The sequence below is a fragment of the Herpailurus yagouaroundi genome, unplaced genomic scaffold (assembly GCF_014898765.1).
Source record: "Herpailurus yagouaroundi ecotype Mexico unplaced genomic scaffold, PumYag 67556, whole genome shotgun sequence".
Taxonomy (NCBI): domain Eukaryota; kingdom Metazoa; phylum Chordata; class Mammalia; order Carnivora; family Felidae; genus Herpailurus; species Herpailurus yagouaroundi.
The window spans coordinates 2372626-2398529 of NW_024420362.1; the positions used below are offsets into that span (position 1 = coordinate 2372626).

The 25904-nt window shown below is 35.9% G+C and overlaps 1 protein-coding gene across 4 annotated transcripts in view; it reads right to left on the reverse strand.

The window, feature by feature from the left end:
• Positions 1 to 25904, reverse strand: part of DIAPH2 (diaphanous related formin 2) — a 1032498-nt gene that overhangs the window by 265236 nt on the left and 741358 nt on the right. For 3 of the 4 annotated variants that reach the window (XM_040467675.1, XM_040467674.1, XM_040467672.1), the window contains one exon: positions 18640 to 18804. In XM_040467675.1, coding sequence (XP_040323609.1) covers positions 18640 to 18804 — 165 coding nt within the window. Of the gene's footprint in view, positions 1 to 1380; positions 1420 to 18639; positions 18805 to 25904 lie in introns of those variants that run through there. The other variant, XM_040467676.1, reaches the window with a different exon arrangement.

Genomic DNA, 25904 nt, shown 5'->3' on the forward strand with positions numbered 1-25904 from the left:
CTTTTTCTGTAAAAAGGGCTGGACAGACTTTCAGCCTGTGTGGCACATGGACTCTCTCAACTACTCAGTGCTGCCATTATAGGGTGAAAGCAGCCACGGGGTGCCTGGGTGGCTCATTCGGTTAAGCGTCCGACTTCGGCTCAGGTCATGATCTCACGGTCCGTGAGTTCGAGCCCCGTGTCCGGCTCTGTGCTGACAGCTCAGAGCCTGGAGCCTGCTTCAGATTCTGTGTCTCCCTCTCTCTCTGGCCCTCCCCTGTTCATGCTCTGTCTCTCTCTGTATCAAAAATAAATAAACATTAAAAAAAATTTTTAAAATAAAAAAAGAAAGCAGCCACAAATAATTTAAAAAATGGACATGGTATTGTGTCCAAACCACGTTATTTACAAAAGCAGAGGACCGGCTGGATTTAGCCCCTAGGTCATTAATTGCTGATCCCTGGTCTATATCCCAAGAGAAGCCATTACTAAATGATACAAATCTTTAAAACAAAGATCATAAAGCTGAATTAGAAGACCATAACAGCCAGGTTAAGTTGTAGAATGTCCTTGATGGGGGAAAAAATCCTACACCCAGGCAGAATTAGGTAGCTGCCTACAAGACTTTCTTTCAGAGGTTCAAGTAAGTCTGCCCTTCTAAATATTTCCTCTGTCAGCTAACCATGCTGTAAGAAGTTCCTCACAGTACAATTGCTCTGCTGGATTAAGGCATTTTCCTGAATTTAAAGGGCACATATGTAGTACAGAATAAGTGATACATTAGTACTGCATTAGATTATCAGATAAACTAGCTGACAGCTGGCAGAGAACAAGGACCAGGGTGAAAGGAATCCAAGATAAACCAAATATCTTTGTAAGTTCCTTGTAATTTTTCATATTTTTGGCACTAAAAGTATACTTTTACTAAAAGTATCTTTTGTCAGAGCTTCTGGGTCTAGAAACTCATATTAGGATATTAATGTCTATCATCCTTGGGAAAGAAGTAGTCGAGGTTGAATTAGTATTTGTCTGAGGCACTGTTTTGCTCTGTTTTGTTTTCTCTTGAAAAAGGACAGGTGTTAATTTACTTAATTAACAAGGACAAGAACCATAGATTTAGAAATAATATTAGGAAAAGGACAGACATCTTCTCATTAGTTTCTTTTAAGTTTTGAATTTGACCCATGTCTAAAAGTAGGGAGTGTGCTATGCTTCTAGGTAAAGATCATGTCTGCATATCCTCCATATTCTAGCAAATAATGCTAAGATTATTGAACTGAAATGATAAAGCCTTTGGCAAGATTCCTTCTCTAAAGTGGGCCGGAATTCATTTTTATTTTTCCTATGCCATAAAAGGATATACAGCCTGAGAAACAAGTTTGTCTAAAAATCATCTAATTTCAACTACTGAAGTCTTTTAAACAGGAAAATTCACTGATTCCTATACCTGAGGGGGGGGGGAACTATAATGCCAAAATCTAAATCTAAAATATTGATTGTAGAAGGAAATCTATGACTAATGAGGAAACATCTCAGCAACTTTCATGTGGTCATTACATTTGGCGCAATTTTTTTCTTTACATAGCATTTACCATGTTTTAAACCATAATATAATTTCCTAATAATTATATTTATACTTTATTGTATTGTTCTCCCCATTCACATTAAGCTTAGACATTTTAGTAAACAAAACAGTGATGAAGGAGAAAAAGAATAAGCAAACAAGCTGAAAAAGCAGGGCTGTCTTGGATAAATTTACTCCAACTAAAGGCAGAAAACAAACAGGAAAAGATAACTTGTAAATTAAAGAAATGTTTTCTATTTACATTTACATTTCCCATGATTCTATTTTTAAATTATTTTTAATTTTTTTGTTTCAAGTTTTTAAATTTAAATTTAATTTAAATTTCAGTTAATTAACATATAGTGTAATATTAGTTTCAAGAGTAGATTTTAATGATTCATCACTTACATATAACACTTAGTGCTCATCACAAGTGCCCTCCTTAATGCCCATCACCCATTTAACGCACCCACCTCCCCAACCCCCACCGACCTCCCCTCCAGCAACCCTCAATTTGTTCTTTATAGTTAAAAGTCTGTTTTCTGGTGTGCTTTTTTTTCCTTAAATTCCACATGAGTGAAATAATATGATAGTTGTCTTTCTCTGACTGGCTTATTCCACTCAACATAATACATTCTAGATCCATCCACATCCTTGAAAATGGCAAGATTTTATTCTTTTTTATGGCTACATACCACCTCTTTTTTTATCTACTAATCAGTCAATGGACATTTGGGCTCTTTCTATAATTTGGCTATTGTTGATAATGCTGATGTAAATATCAGGGTGCATGTGTCCCTTTGAATCAGTATTTTTGTATTCTTTGGGTAAATACCTAATAGTGCGGTTGTTGGAGCATAGCATACTTCTATTTTTAACTTTTTGAAGAACCTCTATACCTGTTCCCAGAGTGGCTGTGCCAGTTTGCATTCCCACCAACAGTGAAAGAGGGTTCCTCTTTCTCCACATCCTCGCCAATGCGTGTTGTTTCTTGTGTTGTTGATTCTAGCCATTCTGACAGGTATGAGGTGATACCTCATTGTAGTTTGGTTTTTATTTCCGTGATGATGAGTGATGTTGAGCATCTTTTCACGTGCTTGTCGGTCATGTATATGTCTTCTTGGAAAAATGTCTATTCATGTCTTCTGTTAACTTTTTACATTATTCATTTTGGGGGTGTTGAGTTTATAAGTTCTTTATATTTTTGGATACTAACGCTTTATCAGAAATGTCATTTGCAAATGATGACATTAGCTGTCGGTCTTTTGTATATGGACTATATGATATTAAGGTATGTTTCCTGTATCCCTACTTTATTGAGAGTTTTTATCAAGAATGGATGCTGTACTTTGTCAAATGCTTTTTCTTTAGCTATTAAGAGTATCATGTGGTTCTTATCCTTTCTTTTATAAAGGTAGTGTTTCACATTGATTGATTTGGGAATATTGAACCACCTTTGCAGCCGAGGAATAAATCACTTGATCATGGTGGATTATCCTTATTCGTACTGTTGGATTCAATTTGCTATTACTTTGTTGAGAATTTTTGCATTCATGCTCATCAGGGATTTGGCCTATAATTCTCTTTTTAGTGGGCCTGGATTCTTGATTTTTGGGAGATTTTTAATTACTAAATAAATTTCTGTACTTGTCATGGGTCTGGTCAAATTTTCTATTTCTTCTTGTTTTAGTTTTGGTAGTTTACATGTTTCTAGGAATTTATCCATTTCTTCTAGATTGCTCAATTTGTTGGCATATAATTTTTCATAACATTCTCATATAATTGTATTTCTGTGGTGGTGGTTGTGATCACTTTTCTCTCATTTGTGATTTTGTTTGGGTCCTTTCTGTTTTTTTTTTGATAAGTGTGGCTAAGGGCTTATCAATTTTATTATTTAAAAGAACCAGTTCCTATGGACACCTGGGTGGCTCAGTCAGTTAAGTGTCTCTCCTGATTTTGGCTCAGATCTCTCATTTCAAGAGTTTGAGCCCCATGTCGGGCTCTGTGATGATGGTGCCAAGCCTGCTTGGGATTGTCTCTCTCTCCCTCCCTCTCTGTCCCTCTCCCTCTCATGCACACATGCTCTCTCTCACAAAAACAAGCAAACAAACAGACTTAAAAAAAGACAAAACAAACAAACAAGCAAACAAAAAACAAAGAACCAGCTCTTGGTTTCATTGATCTGTTTTACTGTGTTGTTTGTTTGTTTTTTGTATATCATTTATTTCTGCTCTAATCTTTATTATTTCCCTTCTGCTGGCTTTAAGCATCATTTGTTCTTTCTCTAGCTCTTTTAGGTTTAAGGTTAGGTTATATATTTGAGATTTTTCTTGCTTCTTGAGATAGGCCTGTATTGCTATATATTTCCCTCTTAGCACCTCTTTTACTTCATCTCAAAGGATCTGGATAATCATGCTTTCATTATCATTTGTTTCCATATATTTTTTCAATTTCTTCTTTAATTTCCTGGTTGACCCATGCATTCTTTAGTAGGATGTTCTTTAACCTCCATGTACTTGTGCTCTTTTCAATTTTTTTCTTGTGGTTGACTTCAAGTTTCACAGTGCTGTCATCTGAAAATATGCATGGTTATGATCTCATTATTTTGTACTTGTTGAGGCCTGATTTCTGATCACATATGTGATCTACTCTGGAAAATGTTTCATGTGGACTCAAAAAGAATGTGTATTTTGCTACCGTAGGATGAAATGTCCTGAATATATCTGTTAAGTCCATCTGGTCCAGTGTGCTATTCTAAGCCATTGTTTCCTTGTTGATTTTTGGCTTAGAGGAACTGTCCATTGCTATAAGTGGGATGTAACAGTCCCCTACTATTATTGTATTATTATCAATGATTTCCTTCATGTTTGTTATTAATTGTTTTACATATTTTGGATCTTTCAAGTTGGGGACACAAATATTTACAATTATTAGCTTTTTTTGTTGTATAGATCCCTTTATTATGATATCTTGCCCTTGTGTATGTCTTTAAAAATGTAGTTTGTCTGATATAAGTATTGCTACTCTGGCTTCCTTTCCTTCCTTCCTGACATCCATTAGCATGACAGATGGTTCTCCATCCTGTCAGTTTCAATCTGCAGGTGTCTTTAGGTCTAAAACGAGTCTCTTGTAGGCAGCATGTGGATTTTTTTTTTTTTACCATTATGACACCCTACATCTTTTGATTGGAGCATTTAGTCCATTTACATTCAGAATGATTTTTGATAGATATTATTTTAGTGCCATTTTATTACTTGTCTTATTGTTGTTTCTGGTGATGTTCTATGTACCCTTCTAATCTTTGTTGCTTTTGGTCTTTCTTTCTTACTCAGAGTTCCCTTTAATATTGCTTGGAGTGATGATTTAGTGGTTACAGACTCCTTTAGTATTTGTCTGAAAAACTCTTTATATTCCTTCTATTCTGAATGACAACTTTGCTGGATAGAATATTATTGGCTATTCAGCAGGTTGAATATATCATGTCACTCCCTTCTGGCCTGCCAAATTTCTGTGGAGAGATCTGCTGTTAACCTTATTTGTTTTCCCTTGTAAGCTAGGGGCTTCTTTTGTCTTGTTGCATTTAGAATATTTTCTTTATCTCTATATTTTGCAAATTTAATGATATGTCTTATTGTTAGCCTGGTATTATTGATTTTGATGGAAGTTCTCTGTACCTCCTGGATCTGGATGTTTGTTTCATTCCGCCAGATTAGCTAAGTTTTCAGCTATAATTTTCTCAAATAAACCTTCTGCCCCTTTTGTCTCTATTCTTCTGGGTCTCCTATGATATGAATGCTATTATGCTTTATAGAGTCACTGAGTTCCCTAAATCTACATTTGTGATCCAGTATTTTACTTTCCGTCTTCTTTTCAGCTTTATTATTGTCCATAGCTTCATCTTCTATATCACTTATTCATTCATCTGTTTCTTCTATCCTTGTGTTCATTACATCCAGTTGGTTTCACATCTTGGTTATAGCATTTCTTATTTGAGCTTGATTAGTTTTTAGGTCTTTTATCTCTGTGGTAAGGGACTCCCTAGTGTCTTCTATGATTTTCTTCAAGCCAAGCTGGTATCTTTATGATTATTGCTTTAAATTCTGGAACAGGCCTATTACTTATATATGTTTCAGTGAGATCCCTAGCCATGACCTTTTCTTGTTCTTTCCATTGCAATGAATTTCTCCATCTTGGCATTTTGTCTAGGTCTTTGTCTTCTTCTGTGTTAGGAAAACCTGTTATGTTTCTTGCTCCTGAGAATAATGGCTTTATGAAGAAGAAGTCATACACTGTCCAGGGCCTGACACTGCAGGAAGTGTCTCAGGTGTGTTTTGTGTGCACTCTGCTACTATATTTTGGTTGCTCTTTCCCTCAGATCAGCTTTGTGCAGTTTCTCCTTGCCTGGTGTGGGGAGTGTTTGGACCTTGGCCAAAGTGTGGTGAGTTTTAACTAGGTATGCTGTGGTCTGCTTGCTAAAAGAGGTCCAATGCTATTTCCACTAGAGCTAAAGATTTGCAAAATTCTATGATAAGTAGATGGAGGTACAGCAGGGGTTTGTATTCCTCTTCTGGGGGGAAAGGTCTACTTTTATGGTTCTCAGGCATATTTGCCCAAGAACAGTAGCACCTGCAGAGCACAGAGGGGTGGGGCTTGGTGTAAGCAGTTCAGGCTGCCACGTTTGGTGCTGTGCTGGTTACTGAAGTTAGTTTATGCTGAGGGATGGAGGAGGAAAATGGTGCCAGGTTCCTCCCTCCTCCCAGAGAGAGGAGCCCACACCCACTGCTGTCCTGGAAGCCCTCCCAGAAGTGTGAACAATCTCTCTTCGTGTGTCCCTTGTATCTCTCAGATCCCTGCCTTCACCCTGTGCCTGGGTTGTCTGTCTGCCTGGCAGTGCAGAGCACCTGTCTTCTTTCCCAGGCAGGCCAACTGATTTTAAAACTCCAAACTTTAGGAACCTGGAAAGCGTGGGGGGGGGGGGGGGGCAGGAGTAGGAGGGACTCACACTGGTCCTCTGGGGGAGGGTTTTTCTGTACTCTGTAGTGATGCAGGTTTGTTCCAGAAGGGCAGTCCCATGAAAGCACAGGAGTATTAATTTTGGAGTAAAGGGCAGCAAAGAGCCAGTGTGCATGTTAGCTGTTCTCAGAAGATGTCTGTCTTTGCTGAGGGGAGGAGGAGGGTAATGGTGCCAGTTGGCTCCTTTGTCCCTGGAGAGGCAATGCCACCCCTACCAGATGTGCTCCAAGAAGGGGAAGCTGTCTCTCCCTGTGTGTACTGGGATCCTCTGATTGTACAGTTTGCTACAAAGATCTCTGCCTTCATTCACAGGAGCACTGCAGCACACTGACCAGGCTCCACACTGGCCATACTATGGATTTCTGTAACTACAGTCTTTGAGTCCTGCTGGTTGTAACAATTCATGATAGTCAACCCCTCTCATTTTCACAGTCATTGACTTTGGGGAAGTGTTTTTCTTGTATAATCCTCTGTGCAATTATCTCTCTCTCTCTCTCTCTCTCTCTCTCCTTCATGTCTCTCCATGACAAGGGCTCCCTCCCCTCCACAGGACACTTGATCCTTTTCTCCCCCAAATCACGTCTCTGCATCTCCTACCTTCCACAATGTCGCCTCTTCTCTCCCTCTAGTTTTGCAAGTTTGTTCTGTGAGTCCTAGGTCGATTACTTGGGTATTCAGAATGATGTGATATTTATCTAGCTGTGTTTAAGGGACAAGGCAAGCCAAGGGTCCTCCTACTGCTTACTCTGCCATCTTAGCTCCTCCCCACTATTCCCTATGGTTTTGAAAAAAAATAAATGAACAAAAGTGTGCATTTCAGAAATATATCTCATTCATATCTATTTTGCCAACTTGGAACTTCTGACAATTCCAAAAATGCTGAGCAATGCATTTTGTGTTGTCTATTTTATAGATATTGTTAGTTCCCTGCTGTAATCCATCTAATGTCAGCCTTTTTTACTTACTGGCAGAGCCCTGGGTTGGTTTGGCTTCTCACTCTCTACATAGTCACATACTCAGGGAAGAGGTCTTGCCCCCATCCCAAAAGTAAATCATTATTAGTCCAAGATTCTCCTTGACAATGATTAGTTTAGAGATGAGCATGTAATTCAATCCCAAACAGCAGAATTAGAAGGAAAAGTCTGAACAGGGGCTTCCAGAAAAGTTTTCTCTAATAAAAAATAAAAATAAAAAAGCTTCATGTAAGGCAACACTCTCTTCATTGTTAGATATCACTATTTTTTCATGTGATGCCTGGAACAACTGCAGTCATTTTCCAACAATGAACCAACATGCCAAGGATGGCAGAACAGAAATATTTGGAAAAATCTCACATTCTAGGTGATCTCACTAAGCTACTGAATTAACCAATGCTATGAGTGCCTCACCTCTACATTTCTTGTGATGTGTGAAAGTAAGACCATCTTCTTAAGCCAATTTTAATTATGCTTTCTGTTACTTGGCAACCCAAACCATGCTGATAGACTATGAAAAACAGAAAACACCAAAACATGCTGGTCTGTTTAAAAGCAAAAGTAAAGCAATTATTTTCAGGTGCTTACAAAAATGAGCAAGAACATCACATACATAAGCAGTTATAGTCATTGTTATTCTTGCCTATGCATTAAAGGCTGTTACCTGAAGGTAACCTAAAAACATATTTTGCGTAAATAATGTGCATATGTAATAAAAATATATTTCTATGAATATATTATATGCCTTAGACTTTTAGTATAGTATGAAAAAAACAACCACATGATCATGATATAATAAAGAGACTTACTCTTAAATTGACTTTTTATTTTTAAATCTTATATTTTAAACTAAGGAGCAAGTACTTGGGCAAATGTTTTCTTGTAGATGTCATCTGATGAAGGAAGATGGTTTATTAATACTAAAAATAATGAAACTTCAAAATAAAATTTCCAATTTGTTGGAGATATCAATCCATAACTTCCATCTAGAGACTATGTTGGTCACCTCAGTTATATTTATTATTTCACCCACATTTTAGTCATCTGCATTGCTCTTTTTAATCACTGTTGCATTTATATGTCTCTAATGTACAGGAAGCTTTAAGGTTTTTTTTTTTTTACTCCTAAACCAAAGACAAATGTGTAAAAACAAATTACACAATATTCCAAACTATACCATCTCTGGTATAAGCAAGTTTGGCTCTTTTGTGCATTATTAATGAAATTTAAAAAAAAAAGAATTAAACTAAACCATCATACTGAGTAATCCATTAATTGAACACAGAATTTCTAAGATCTTGGGAATAATATACTTTGAATGTCTTTCTTTTCAAAGTGCTAAGATTTAAATGGATGACTGGTCTATGCCCAAGCTTTTCAGAAATACCATTTAATCTCTGATTTTCCCACAAGCTCCATCAAGAATATCAGGAAGTTCTGATTATCATGAGACTAAATACTTGCAGTAAATGAAATAAAAACAGGTATATTAGCAAAAATAGGAACTATTTCACCATCAGGATTATAACTTGTCAGATTTTTTTTTTAAGTTTAAGATACTATTCTATGACTTCAAAAATTGGTTCAGGGAGAGAATGAGAGAAAACAAAAAGAATTTAGAAGGACACTAGTTCTGATTTGAAATAATAATGTTACTTTTGTTAAAGCTTTTTGTAATTAAATTACAAGCCTTCATATTTAACAAACAAATGACATTTGTAACTTAAAAGAGAGCCTAGTTGAGGTAAATACTGCTTCTTACATCAAAATACATAGTAGAGACAGGCAGCAGAATGCATGTGAAATGCTAGTGTAAATGGGCCCAATTGCCAATTCACCAATTAACAATTTAAGGCCCATTGCCACAGGGAAGTTTGATGAGGATATTATGTAGAAAAGGAAAAGAGAAGGCAAGTTCCATTGGTCAATTTTGGGGCGGCCTCCAAGAGTCAATGATGGTTAACATGGCACCAAAGACCAGGTAATTTGAAAAAAAAATCAAGAAATTGGCCAATTAACATTTTTAAACACAACTAATTAAAACCAATGGTATCATCAACTAAATGATGATGGTCATATTGGTACAGGTATACGCTGCTAGGGTTTTGCAAATAAATATAAATTTTAAGGCTTAACTTTTCATAAGACCTTTTGTTATTATTTTAAGAAAAATATATTAAAAATCTAAATACATATGTACATGCACAGAGAAATGGCTAGAAAGATATATGCCAAAGTATTAATATTATCTTTGCATAGTAGAACTTCAGTTGACTTTTTTCTTTTTTGCCTATAGTTTCCAATTTTCGTTCAATTTACATGCATGATTTAAAAATTTTATAAGCCATATGAGCCTGGACATCTTTTAGTAATATAGAATATATTAGTAACTAAAACAAACCTTACAGTGATCAAGCTGACAACTGAAATTATTAAAATATTAAATTGATATGACAAATGAAATGTGTTATTAACTTATTTAGTCTTAATTTTGCTTACTAATTAGAATCATCTCATATTGTTTTCCAAATGAAAATTAAAAAAAAAAGTATTCAGCAGATAACCCTAAAGTTGGGTTCCTCAGTCTTTGCACTACTGACATTTTGGACCAGATATTTCTTTCTTGTACATATACATTGCAAGACGTTTAGCAGCATCCCTGGCTTTACCCACTGGATGCCAGCAGCACCTCCTCCTTGTTTGTAACAAACAAAAATGTCTTTAGACCTTGCCAAATGTCCCCTGGGGGTCAAAATCATTCCTGGGTCAGAACCACTGCCCTAACATCACACCAGACAAGACAGTCTTTAAGCAATTGATGTTGCCCTAGATAATCTGCATCTATTGGTCTATTGCTCAGGACAGCTGTCAGTTGTAAGAACTAATTGAAGCTTGGTCACTGCTCATCCAAGCATATGATGGATAACCTTTAGATCATAATAATTACCTGACAGCTGCTACCCCAGAAATTAAATAGCTGTTTTTCTACTCTGAACTCAGCATGGAAAACTATGAAACAATATATGTTTACCACTAAACAAACACCAAACAAGGTGGAGAAGAAGAAAAAGGAAAAGACTAAATGTGAAAGGCCACACAGTAGCAAAACAATGATGACCCAGTTCACATGTCACTTCCTCTTTAAAGCCTTCCTTAAATCAGAATACATGACTCTCTCCTCTGTGCTCATAAGCTCTTTGTTTGTATGTATCATGTTTCAGTATTAGTATTTTTTCCTTTGACAGCCTTTCCCACTAGAATGTGAACTCTAGAGGGCCAACATTTGAACTTTTCATTTTTAGTCGTTTGGTTCATTCACTGTTTTATTAATTCATTGTCATTCATATATGTTATTAGTGATTAGCCCTTCTTGACCCATAGTAGGTTAATTATAGAGAAGACTGAGGATATGGTAATGAACACATTACAGGGTAAAATGTCCTTAGGATGGAGGTATGAAAGCACATAGAAAGGTTATATAGGCCAAAATGGGAGAAGTAGGGAAGAAGCCTTTTTAGATGGAGTGACTTGAAGAAGTCGGTAAAGCAACTGGAGAAGAAGTGAAGGTAGGGGAGAAGAGGAAGTGGCAGATCAGGCAAAAAGATCTCCATGGGCAGGATTCTAGGGACAGTCCTGCCTCTTACTACCTTATACAGGGCATCTTTTCTAATATAAGATTAATTAGCAAATGGATGAACAAAGATGAAGTGGAATGAAGATAAACTCAGGAAGGTGAGAGGGTGGTACCATTAGAATCAGCCTTTGGGATCTTCCAGCTCAGGTTGTAACAATCAATAGCTTTGGCCAATCTCAAGGCCATTGGAAAAGGTCAGTTGTATACCCTAATGCTTATCTTATAACTTTCCTACTTCCTGGTATTTGGACATAATTCAATAACTTACTTATGAGAAACACTTCCTTGAAAATTTCTATGGGAGTTGTTGTTATTAGAACTCAAGATATTGCATTTTGTTTCCTGGTTCTAGCTCTTACTAGACTTTAATAAGAAATGTAGGCATTGAACAGATGTTAGTATTTTCAGTGTTAACTATTACACTGTCTTAGATTTTTATTTTTTATTATTTTTTAATGTTTATTTATTTTTGAGACAGAGAGAGACAGAGCATGAATGGGGGAGGGTCAGAGAGAGAAGGAGAAACAGAATCTGAAGCAGGCTCCAGGCTCTGAGCTGTCAGCACAGAGCCGGACACGGGGCTCGAACTCACGGACCGTGAGATCATGACCTGAGCCGAAGTCAGACGCTTAACCGACTGAGCCACTCAGGCGCCCCCAGATTTTTAAAGGACAATATTCATCTTGCCATTAACAATTCTGACAACTTTTAGAAATATTTTTAAAGATATTTATATTTAAATTTTTTACAATATTAATCTAAAATGTGTACATATTTAACAACCATTTATACCAGTAGGCATTTTTTATCATATTGAGGAATTTGGGTTCTCTTTAAATAATGTATGCTGTTTTTATATATTCCTTTAGTTCCTTATAATATTTAGCTTTTTTACATACAAGGAACAGTCATATCAGAAAGTAGTCATATCAGAAAAGTAGGACATCTACTTCTGGCCCAAAGTAAGAAGTCAAACAGAATACAACAGTTGATAGGTAACATCTTTTTCTAAAAAAAGAATTCCATGATGTCTATATAATACAGATAATACAGTAATATCTGTTCTCTGCCACAGCTGGTGAATGAGGTATTGTGGTCAAATATTCTGCTTAACAGAGTTACCATATATTTTATATGTATTGCCTATTTTCAAAGAGCTGCAATAGATCAAAATAAACCTAAGGGTACATAGCTAGGGTGGTCCCAGCTGAGCTCAAAGGGAATTATCTGGGTGTGTGTGATTAAAAAGAGGTAGGGGCGCCTGGGTGGCGCAGTCGGTTAAGCGTCCGACTTCAGCCAGGTCACGATCTCGCGGTCCGTGAGTTCGAGCCCCGCGTCAGGCTCTGGGCTGATGGCTCAGAGCCTGGAGCCTGTTTCCGATTCTGTGTCTCCCTCTCTCTCTGCCCCTACCCCGTTCATGCTCTGTCTCTCTCTGTCCCCAAAATAAAAAAAAAACAAACAAAAAACGTTGAAAAAGAGGTAGTTGGTGGGCCCTTAGGCTCTATTTGCATGAACAGATTTAGGCTGGTACTTTATCTCTGGCTTCTAGGAAAAGTTATATACATGCCTAGGTGACAGAACAAAAGGAAGGATGGAAGGGAATAGAGGGGTTTATGGATTTAGGATTCCCTTGAGGTCTCCAGGAGAAAGGGATCAGAAGAAAAACAAAAGGACCCATTTTTATGAAGTGTGCTAAGAAACATAGCTACCCTTGCACTGAGCATAACACCACTGTGGTATCACAAGGATTGGTGGCAAAACCAGAGAAACAGAAGACTGCAACCTTGGTCCAGATGGATTTTCACTGAGGGCAATCCCATACAGCTTTGCTTTGCCAGTAAAAGGCAGAGAGGAGCTGGAGCTGCAGTAGGACACGAAGGGCAGGGCTTTGTCTCTTTGTTCAGTGCTATATTCTCATCATCCTAGAATAGTTGGTACTCAAATATTTGTGGGGAAATGTCAAGTGGTAACTAGAGCTAACATGTTTTTGAGCCCATATGACATGACTCCCAAAGTACTTGTGGGAGTGGAGACTTTGCAGGGAGCTTGAGCTGCTAGGAGAGGTAAAGAAGAGATAATTTGGGATATATGGATTATTGTTACTAAGGTGACCCCATCTGAATTCACAGGTGCTGAGACCTGGAGATACTTAGCTTGCAAATAAAACTATACTATTCAAGAGGTACATCAAGGTCTTTGCAGTTTCTCAAAATTATCTTCCCAATATTAATTACCATTTTACTGGCAAAGCAAAGATACATCAAATTATGAGGCATCTAATAGAGATTTTAGAGAATGGATCTCTAGATAACAGAGTTTATATTATTAAGAGTTTCCTTTATTAAAGAATATATTTGGTTTCTTATGTAAGTCCACCATTTTTATAATATTCACTAAAGTTTCCTTTAAATGCCAAGTGCTTTGCACATTGGAGGTTTAAAAATGTGTCAAAATAACTTAGTCTTCTTGGATCAGAAATTACACAATCTTTTCATGCAAAATTTCATCCTTATTCCTTTAAGGGCAAATTGCCTTTAGTGAATGAATAAAAATGTTTTGTATATATCAATTTAGTTTTTGAGTCCTAACTAAATTCAGGTGTTCACTTTGGCTTTTCAATTATACTTTAGATTTAGAAATGATTGAGGCCTTATAAAGAGGAAGGTGGCTTGAGAGAAATGAGTACATCTCAAAATTAAGTGTCTCCCATAAGTTGACATGGGTAAATAAGGAGCTCTCATACAAGTTTAGATTTTAAAAGGACAATTACTTAAGATAGAGGGAAGACCATCCCTAAATGAGAATTAAGGTAAGACTAACCTCAGCTTCCTAACTCCCATGCCATACTAGCTATGGGAGCAATTATGAATAATGGCAATCACACCTTTGCCTCTGAGCCTACATTTAGTTTTAAAACTGTGCTCCCAAAGTTTCTCTCTAAGAGGCTCATGTCCTCTTAAACACTTACTGTTGTCTTATTCTGCTGCTTCCACTTTCATATTTTACTTTTACCAGTCTGGGAAGAGAATTCACATTAAGCAATTATGGTTCAGTCAGCCAACCATAGATGGCCTGGCCTTTAAGTAACCACAGTTCTTTTGATTTTATAAGCCACTTTATTCTTTTAATGTTTATTTATTTTGAGAGAGAGGGGGAGAGAGAGAGAGAGAGAAAGAGAGAGAGAAAGAAAGTGAGTGGGGGAGGGGCAGAGAGAGGGAGAGAGAATCCCAAGCAGGCTCCATGCAGTGAGTGCAGAGCCTGAAGTGGGGCTTCATCTCACGAACTGTGAGATCATGACCTGAGCTGAAAAACCAGGAGTGAGACAGTTAGCCAACTGAGCCACCCAGGCACCCCTGATTTTCTAAGCCACATTACTTTTAAAAATTTAGATTTCATCCTAAGGCCACAAAGAATTCATTGAAGAATTTTAAGTCAGGAAAGTAACACTGCCTTGTTTTGTTTTCAGTTTTATTATGACTTTAATTTGGCAAATGGATTAGAAGTTAGAAATAGAAAGAGAAGTAGACACAGACACTAGTCAGAACATCATTACAATAGTTCAGCTGAGAGATGGTGGAGGCCCAGAACTAAATAGCATCAGTGGGCTTGGAAAGAAAAGAATGGATTAAAAGATATTTAGGAAATAGAAGAAAGACTGACTGATGACATAAATATAGCTATCCTTTAGCCTCCTAACAGCCATTTTAGTACTTATCTAAGAGCTGTTCAAAAATTGTTAAAGGCAAGGCCTGATTAAACAAAAACAGCTAAAATTTAATGTTAAACTAAAGTTTAAAGTTTAATTACATGATTAATAATAATGGTAACATTTTCTTCTTAAGTTATGTCAATGAATCTATTAATTCTATAAAGTCTTATCCCTATATGTCTAGTATATGAGATATAGAATGAGGACACACACAAAACAAAAATTCACTGAGTGCCTGGGTAACATACTGTCCTTTAAAAAACAAAACAAAAACACACAGAATCAACAGGAAATTGACGGATTTAAAAGACAATAGAAATGTTTTCTATAATTTATTTGGAGCTATGAAAGTTACTGAAGTATAATACTTGCCTCAAACACTTTTCCAACAGCTGAAATTAATTTTTATGCCTAAGCAAGATACTGCATGGCAGTGAAACATATAAGGTTCACTCATCTTCAATATTCTATTTAAAATATCTCAAAAGAAAAAAGACTGTGTAGCCAAGTATTTGAACTAACTGAAGCATAAAGGAGAATAAGCAAAAAAAAAAAAAGATGTTTAGATATTCTGTAAATGTGGAATTTTATTTTCTTCCACAATATATTCAACTTAAATTTAGGGATTATTAATTAATCTTGCATATATTTTAAACAGTTTTTTGAATTATGATGATCTCAGGAAGCTAAGTAGAGAGACTTATTCTGAAATTAGAAATGTTTCCAATTACACATATCTTCATGCTCTTATATAGGGCATTCACCTTGAATATCTTTAACATCCTCAGTTGAGTAATATATAATATGGCTGATATCAATAATTAATATAGCAGCATCTCCTATAGATTACCAAATTTTGCTTTCATTAATTTGAATGTGATTATTTTTAAAAAGGTCTTAATCCATTATGTTAAACCCTTTTGTTTATTTCCATTTTCCCCATCCTTTAGAGAATATTTGAGGAAGATTTTTTGGTATGTGCATTTTGTATATGCTATACATGCCAAATAGATTTCCCAAGATGAAACTCTGAGCTCATTTGGAAGTAATTTTTCATAGCACATGAATCAGAACTCTTATTTTCTTCTCAGCAATACTGGTATTTTATTGCTTCCATCTATAGTCCAAAATGCTTTTAGCAGTAAGAACCCTGAAGCCAAACACACGAAACACTAAGAAAATGGGAACTTCTGGAGAGCACAATTTTTGTCTCTCTTTCACGGTTCTTCCCACCCCTGGGAGAGCAAAATCACTTTAAGCTCCCTATGAAACAGGAACATGGTGAGCACAAATGATTGACTGAAGTTGGTGTTGTTGATTTAGGAGTGTTCAGCTTATAGGTCAGGTGTAAAACCCTTAAACCTGCTTGTCAAAGTCTGCGTGTCAAACACCCATGGGTTTTTCCAGATTCTGCCCAAATGTTACTTTCTCAGTGAAGGTTTCTCGAGTAAGCTCAGGCAAGGTTAGGCAGTTCCTCCTTCGCATTATTATAGCACCTTGACATATTCCTATGGCAGCACTTATCAAATTACATTGCATTTACTTGCCTGTCTCCTTTCATTCATGGACAGAGACGATTTTCTTCCTTTTATCTCTGGACTAAAGTGTTACCAAAATCAAGTTGATTTTCAATAAATAATAATCAAATGGATGGATAGATAATGGCTAATAATATTCTTCATTTGCATAGCATAGGTTATGAAGTGTTTTCACATAGTGTTGAGAAACACACGGCAGGAATTATCATCTGTATTTTATAAATGAGGAAACTGATGTCCAGAGAGGTTACATAACCAACCCAAGTTCAAAACAACTCATGGCAGCAAGTCAATCATGATTTGTAAGGTAAAAGTGATAGTAACGGTGTTCTGAAAGGCAGACAGCAATGGCTGACCAGGGCACATTGTAGGAGCTGGTTATCTGTTTTGAAAGCGCTGAAAATCAATGTTAGCAGTATCTCAAGAAATTAACATAAATGCACACAAAACTGGACTTCAGAATGTTAACTTATTCACGATGAGAACAAATTATTATTATATCATTGTGACAAATTATTTCCCTGTACTCAAGCTACATACAGAATAAAACCAGTAGACAAATATATCCTATTTATGTATGTAATTCATATGACTCTCTGAAATTCTATGGCTCACAGATTTCTAAAGAGGGATAGATTCTTAGAGATCAGGAGTATAATCATTTATAAGTATAATTCTTGGCAAAATTTATAAGCATCTGGCTAACATGATTAAACATAGGTTGCCACACAGGAATTGTCCTTAAACAAATACTGTAAAATGGGAGAAGTACATCAAATTCTATTCTGTGACTATAGGGGAAGTGAGAGGCACTAATATGACAGACAGTGTTTTCAGATCCAATCCATGTTAAAACAAGGCACTTTTTAATAGAGATTAACATTATTAATTATATTTATCTCCATCTATTCATAGACAATTTATTGGATTCATCTTTTTAATGTGTCAACTGAAGTGTATTTTCTAGTCTCCATTCTTTTTCAACATATTTTTTTCTTCCTGAAAATAGTCCAAGTAGATATAAGATAGGCATTCACAGGTTCACATCATATTTATAACTTTATGTTTTGAAAGTAGTTGCATGAGTCATTGTCAGAACACATTTTACTACTTCCTGGCCAGCTATAAAGTTAAATATGTGTGTTTATTAAGGAGTAAAGAACAAAGGCCAAAATAAGCAATTGTTCTCAGCAAAAAAAAAACACCCAAAACCAAAACAAAACATCATATTTATGAAAGTTTTTGACTTAGCTTCTACCCAAAAATAGCATGTGCTCTGGGTTACATGTTGTAACTTAGTAGATTAAAGCAAATATTTTCCACAGAAATATCTGTATCTCCCAGATTGTGCAAGTCACACCAAAATCCAATATTTTTATGGGCCAATACAGTCAATTAAGAGACAGAGCCTTATTTAGCAAATAATTGCTTTGGGGATAGAAACATACCTCAAACTGCAATGAATTAGTTTGCTAATTGATCTTCCTGTTGGGGATAACTGCTAGAATTCCTTCTTTAAAGTTTATCAAACTTTACTTGTTTGATATGATGTATATATCAATTACTATGCATATCTTTCTATTACTATCATAATTGGACTCTGTGCTCTTCTATTCCTTCACTGGATACAGACAAGTACTTCCACAACATTTATACAGTAAAGCTTTTGATTCCCTCTAGCATCATAACTGGCACCCTGATATCCCATCTCTAATTAATGCTAATATTTACTGTTATCCCCAAGAGTTACAGTTTGAAACAGCTGATATTTTGAAAGAAAATTTAAGTATTCAAGGTCATTTACAAAGTCTAATTTAGAATCGATTTCTCATAAAGACTGACAAAAACTTATTCACAAATCATAGCATTTTAATGTATTAAGTGAAAGATGATTTTAGATATGAACTTTTAAGCTAGGCCAAATTATAATACTATGCTATATAAAAATCAACATCAAGTACCAATTCATTCATTTTCTTATAGAATTTCAGTACAAAAATTCCCATATATACCTAAAGTCGAAGATAATTCATTTAAGTCCCCATTATATATTAAGCCTGCCAACAATTTTTATCCATGTCACAGGTATAAAATATCTGTGAGTTCCTGTTAAAGGACTAAAACATGAAATCAGTATGATCAATAGGTACATAAAATGCTAATAGGAGAAATTATTTAAAACACAAAAACAACAGGGCTTACAATGCTAAGATGTACCATATTACTCACCAGAAATAAAGTTCGGAAGTTGCTGATATCACCAAAGAATTCTTCTATGCTCACTGTTTTAGAGTCAAAAATAAAGTATTCTCCAAGATTCTCATAGAGCTTTAGCATGTTGTTGTGCATGGTGAACAGTTTTTCATACTGGTCTCTGGCACTCTTTGTAAAGCTGTAGCTTTCTGTTAAGGAACATGATACAATAGTATCTTATTTTTTTTTAATTAATGTTTATTTATTTTTGAGAGAGAGAGAGAGAGAGGGAGAGAGAGAAAAGAGAAAAGAAGAGAAGAGGAGGAGAGGGGAAGGACAGAGAGGGAGACACAGAATCCAAAGCAGGCTCCAAGCTCCGAGTTGTCAGCACAGAGCCCGTCATGGAGCTCAAACTCACAAACTGTGACACCAAGACCTGAGCCAATGTTGGAGGCTTAACCGACTGTGCCACGCAGGTGCCCCAATCCAATAGTATCATAAAAGCAATCACTAGATATTCAGATTGAATTATACCATAATTTTTACTTATGTACTAATTCACTAGGATTACAGTAACAAATACCACAGACTGAGTAGCTTAAACAATAGAAATGTATTTTCTCACAATTCTAGAAGGTAGAATTCTGATATCTAGGTGTTGGCAAATTTGGTTTCTTCTGTGGCCTCTCTCCTTGGCTTGTAGATGGCCACCTTCTTGCTCTATCCTCACATGGTGGTCCTTCTGCCTGTGTTTTTGTCCTCATCTCCTCTTCTTATGAGTTACATTGGAGTAGGTCACACTCTAAGGACTTCATTTTAACTTAATTGCCTCTTTAAAAACCTATCTCCAAATGCAGTCAACCCCATTCTGAGATTCTGGGGGTTAGGGCTTCAACGTATGAATTTTTGTAGGAACACAATCCAGTCCATAAAAACTTGCTAGAGTCATTATTTTGGTTAGTGAGTTTCAAAAATTTGTAATGTAGGCTGAACTATTTAATATACATTAATACATTAGCAAAACATGTTTGCTAAATGAAAGCACAAGTATAGATATCAGAAAACTGCCTCAATTATCTTTTTATGGACAAGGTAGGACAGAAACAAACAGCAACAGAAAACTTAGAAAAATTTCCCTTTTTAAATACACATATTCTATATAGAGAGAGGTCACAGTGAATTATATATAGGTTACGTATATGTGTGTCTGTGTGAATCCCACATGAAGAGGGGACACAGAGGGAGAGAGAAGGAAGAAAGGCAAGGGGGAGGTATGCAGAGAAAGGGAGAAGAGGGAGAGGGGAAAGAGGGAGAGAGATTCTGCTATAGGTCTAGAACCTTGATCACCCACAGGGCTTCCTAAAACCCAGATTGCTATTTCCTGAGGATAAGCCCAGGAGACTGAGAATTTCTAATGCGTTCCCAGGTGATCCTGAAGCTGCCAGTCCAGGATACAGTTTGAGTAATAAGCTCTAGAAAAGCTATTTATCCAGAAATTATTTATATTATTGTTGTAAAATTTTTATCAAAAAACTGATAACAATCAGTACCAAAATATAAATGATTCAAATATATAAATATATCTGACTAAATGTATTATTATATATAAATTTATACTTAAAGAAGGAAATTATAATACTTTCTTACTGATTATAGAGGGTATAGATATGAAAAATTATCTCTTTAGGTGACTTAGAAAACAAAAACAAACAAACTCAAATTTCCAACAACTCAGATGCAAGCATTGTGAACATTCTGGAGCATTTTCTTCTAGTCATTCTTCTATGGGTAATAACTTTTGAATGTAAATTGGTAAGAATGCTTCAGAGAAAGATAAGGGGGCTAACAGTGAAGAATAAAGGAAACCAAATTCACCTTTAAAAATTATAGTTACATTTAAGAAAGCAATAATGATCACAGAAGTAAAATATCTTTAAGTGGAAAGGTAAAATACTTAGAATTGTAAAAGAAGGATAATAGTTTGGGGCATGCTATTATAAGTTCCACTATAGTGTATTAATATTTTATGCTAGTATTATTTTATTAGGCCCTGATAAATGTGTGTTTCAAAATACCTGATTTTATAAGATTTTCTGAATTCTTCAGTATGTTGTATTGTAACTTGGGGCCAAATTTATTTTCCATGGAAACACAACTCTAGTTCTACAATGGAAGTCAGTAGAGAAAATCAGACCATTTCTGGAAAATTACTTTACAGCTGACACATATTGGATACAATGTGATTTTAAAAGAGAGACACAAAACTACCTATGTTCTTTCTAATGCTACTTAAATATTAGCATTCACATTAGCAACACAGCAACCTCTTCCCTGCTAACAAGTAATATTAAATCTTTCAACCCTCAAGTCCATTTTGAGCTCCACAGACCAGAAAGAATTAATGCATTTCTAACTTACTCTATTTTTACCAACAAAAGGATCACAAATAATGTTACATACACATTCTTATTTACATCACCATAAATTATTTGACTTTTATTCTTTGACTTTAAGAAAGTGTTAAATATCCTGTTTAAGAGTTGCAGAAATAAGACTCTTCATTTCCTAGCACAGAATGAAAGTGAGATTTTTGTTTTGTAGTCTGCCCTACCTAAACAAAACAGATTCATCCCAGAGACTTGCTAGGCATAAAACTTATCAAAGGTCACTTACTTGTACTCTGTTTGCAGTGCAAAGTACTAAACTATATACTTCACAAGGCTTAACATCTGTACCACACAAAGAAATACCAAAGATAAAAAAAAAAAGGCAAAAAGCTGAATGTTTCCCATTTATCGTAACAGTTTTTCCCCAGGTAAAATATGTCCATGTAGTGATACACCACTTCATAAATTTGTTCTCCCAGGGAAAAAAACAAAATTTACTTCAGAAATTCTGTCTGTGCACCAAAATGAGAAAATTTGAAAAGTTCTGGAAATGGCTTATCTTAGAAATAACACATGGAAAGCAGCCCAGTCTCCAAGTCCTTTACTTACTATCTTCTTCAAAGTGGTTACTTTCTAAAAGGGCTAGATGGCATGAGTCAGCACTGGAAATCTTTCAAAATTGCAAGGAAGTCACTGATGGTGGGAAACAAAGGCAAAAGAAAAAAAAAAAAAAAGAAATGTCCTTACAACTTATAGCCCATTGACAAGTCCTTAAGACAGGCAGAGTGACCTACCTCTAGGAACTCAACTGCCTTGGTGTTAATACTTTGCTAAGGGCAAAAGGCAATCTTTGCTTAACATTATTCTGAACTCCAGGATCCTGTAAGCCTCCTTTAACATATAAAAATTCCTTTGGAAACTTCCTTTATTTCTATCCACCAAGATATATGTTAGCAATCATCCTCCAAGCATATGACCCCCTGATATATATCTGAAGGATCTCATGACTAAGGTTTTATTAGACAGTAATAAATGACCTTTTCCTAACAATAGCTAGCCTCTCAAGGTCCTGGAAACCTTACTTCCAAAATTCCTTAGAGACGTATGCCATCTCTTAACCCTCTCCCAACTTGAAAGTATATAATTAATTGCTCCTCACAATCCCAGTGCAGCTCTTTCTCCCCATGGGTTCTGTCCCCATGCTTTAATAACACCACCTTTTTGCACCAAAGACATCTCAAGAATTATTTCTTGACCATTTGCTGCTCAACCCAACATTTCCACATTAGTCACCAAATCCTAACTGAGACTGCAGGTAAAAAAGAGCTAGACTCCATCCTTCTTTTTCATCACTTTATTTCATTTAGGAAATTTTTATTTTCTTTTTTGAGCAGCCATTGAATTTGAGATAACTGGTTAGTACTGTGCTGAGCATGTGATGGATGCAGTGATCATTAAAACCTAACCCAGGCCCTTAAGAAGTTTATAATCTAGGGGTGCCTGTGACTTAGGCTCAGGTCATGATCTCACAGTTCCTAAGTTTGAGTCCCACATCAGGCTCTGTGCTGACAGCATGGAGCCTGGAACCTACTTCATTCTGTGTGTGTCTCTCTCTGCCCCCTCCCCCACTCACTGTCTCTCTCTCTCTCTCTCTCTTTCTCTCTCAAAAATAAATGAACTAAAAAGAAATTTAAAAAAAGCTTATAATCTAATATTACAAATAATTCTACTATCATTAATGTACATTTGTATGGAATTTTTACATTTATGATATACTCTTCCTGCCATATGTCCCATATTCTTCATAACAATCTTACCAAAAAGTCAGAGAAATATCATTGTCTAAGTTTTAGAGTTATAGAAACTAGATAAAAGGCTTTCATCCATCTAGGGTTAGCACATAGTGAAGGGGAGCAGAATATGCCACCTCAAAATATGCCTCATGGGCATAAATTTATTTTTAAATATTTTTCATTTCAAGTTTGTATTTAAATTCCAGTTAGTTGACATATAGTATAATATTAGTTTCAGGATTAGAATTTAGTTATTCATCACTTACATACAACACCCAGTGGTTATCACAACAAATGCCCTCCTTAATGCCCATCATCCATTTAGCCAATCCCCCCTACCTCCCCTCCAGCAGCCTTCAGTTTGTTCTCTATAGTTAAGAGTCTGTTTTATGGTTTGACTCTCTTTTCCCCACTGTGTTCATCTGTTTCGTTTCTTAAATTCCACATATGAGTTAAATCATATGGTATTTGTCTTTTTCTGAACTGGGAGAAGATTTTTATAAGTGATCTGGTATCCAGAATCTATAAAGAACTTATCAAACTCAACACCCCAAAAAACAAATAATACAGTTAAAAAAGGACATATGGCATATATTATTTTGGGTTGATTGGGAAATAGCAGACACCAGAAAAGCTCTGAAAAGAATAAAAGTTACCTTTTTGAAAGGAAAATTTACACTTATAAAGGAAATTTCCATTTGTAAGGGTGTCTCCCTCTTTGTACCAGGAAGAGAAGTGTGACTCTAAATCACAAGAGAATCAATGGTATCAAGAGTGTCAATGGTTAAGCTGCAGATTTAAATGTGCATAACAGACCTTACCCTTATTTATGGTGCTTTTCCTGGTAACCATCCTCCCCTTCCCCATAATGAGTGTCCTCACACCTTTCTTTTCTATGTCTTTAAGCTGAAAATGGTATTTAAACTGGTGGCTTAAGTTTAGTATCCAAAATATATAAAGAACTGTTAAACTTAATACCCAAAATCAAATGTGATTAAAAAAGGGGCAGAAGATATGAACAGACTTTTCTCCAAAGACATCTAGATGGCCAACTGACATGTAAATAGGTGCTCAACATCACTCATCATCAGGGAAATGCAAGTCAAAATTACAATGAGATAACACCTCACACCTATCATAATGGCTACAATCAAAAACACACAAGAAACAACAAATGTTGGTGAGGATGTGGAGCAAAAGGAACCCTCCTGCATTGTTGGTGCAAATGCAAAGTGGTGCTGCCATTCTGGAAAACAGTATGGAGGATCCTCAAAAAGTTAAAAATAGAACTACCCTATGATCCAACAACTACACTACTGTGTATTTACCCAAACAATACAAAAACACTAATTCAAAGGGATACATGCACCCCAATGTTTATAGCAGCATTATTTGCAATAGCCAAATTATGGAAACAGCCCAAGTATCTATCGATACGTGAATAAAGAAGTGGTATGCATATATGCAATGGAATATTAAAGAAGTGGTATGTACATATGCAACGGAATTTTATTCTGCCGTAGAAAGGAGTGAATTCTTGCCATTTGCAACAACATGGATGGAATTAGAAAGTATAATGCTAAGGGAAATAAGCCAGTCCAGGAAAGAAAAATACCAAATGATCTCATTCATATACAGAAGTTAAGAAAGCAACGGGAAAAAAAAGAAAGAAACCAAGAAAATCCCTTAACTATAGAGAACAAACTGATGGTTACAAGAGGGGAGGTGAGTGGGGGATGGGTGAAATAGGTGATGGAGATTAAAGAGTACATTTATCATGGTGAGCACTGAGTAATGTATGGAATTGTTGAATCACTGTATTGAACACCTGAAACTAATATAATACTTTATGTTAACTATACTGGAATTAAAATAAAAACATTAATTAAAAAAAGAACTGTGTTTAGGCTACCTCAGGAAGTTACTGATTTTTCTCTGGGTATTTCCCATGTATACATGAGGTATACATGTTAATAAACTTCAGTTTGATTTTCTCTTGTTAATCTTTTATTACAGGGAGGATCTCAGCCAGGAATTCAGAACGGTAGAGGGAAAATTATTTTTCCTCACCTACTGTAGACATCAGGATAGTCCCTTGATCTTTTAATGTGGTAAAAATGTATTATTATTTATAATGACAACCATCTTATTGTCAAATCGAATATTCACCCTTCTGTACTCCTTTTGATGTGTCAGCAGATTTGAATACATTTAGCCACTTAATTTGTATGACACCCACCCTCATGACTAAAATATTTTTTATTCTTCTTCTTCTCTGGTAACTTCTATAAAAGTTTAGAGTACCCTGAAGCCTTGGTCCTGAGCCCTCTCTCTACATTCTAAGTAGTCGAAGCAATTCACATGACTTTAAATTACATGTATATTGGTGAGCTCCGAGTTTATATACCTAGCCTCAATCTGTCCCCGGAGGTATTAATTTTTATAATCAACTGCTTACTTGTCCTTTCTATTTGAATGCTGTTGTTGTTGTTTTAAGTGGACTCTCTTGGTATCACAAATATTAATCCTCTCCTGAAACCCCTGTAATAGTTTCATTTGGAATAAAGTCTAAACTCCTTCTGGGTTTATGAGGATCCACATGATCTGGCCTCTACTCACCTCTGCAACTTAATCTCATCTCATTCTCCCTCTTAAGCAATATTCCCAGGCACATTAACCCTTTTTCTTTTCCTTTAACATACCAAGCTTTCATACCCAACTCAGGGCCTTTGCAATTGCTGTTCTTTCTGCTTAGAATGTTTCTTTTTCACCAGATCAATCTCAGCTCAAATGTAACCTCCTCACAGAGGCTTTCCCCAACGACTCAATATAAAATATTCACTTCCATCACTATTACTCTTGCTTACTTTTTTTCCTTATGCAAACTTATAAGTATGAGACATTATCTATTTTGTTTATTTAACTCTATTGCCTGTCTTTCCCCACTTAAAAATGTGGTTTAGGAATAACCCTTGCATATCTTATTGACCACTGATTCATCAGCATCAAGAACAGTGCTTGGCACATAGTAGAAATATTATCAGTGACAAAAGTGACTTTGGCGAGGATGATTAGATAGACTATCCTGAGATCCTCTTCCCACCTGCTTAAACAACCTTGG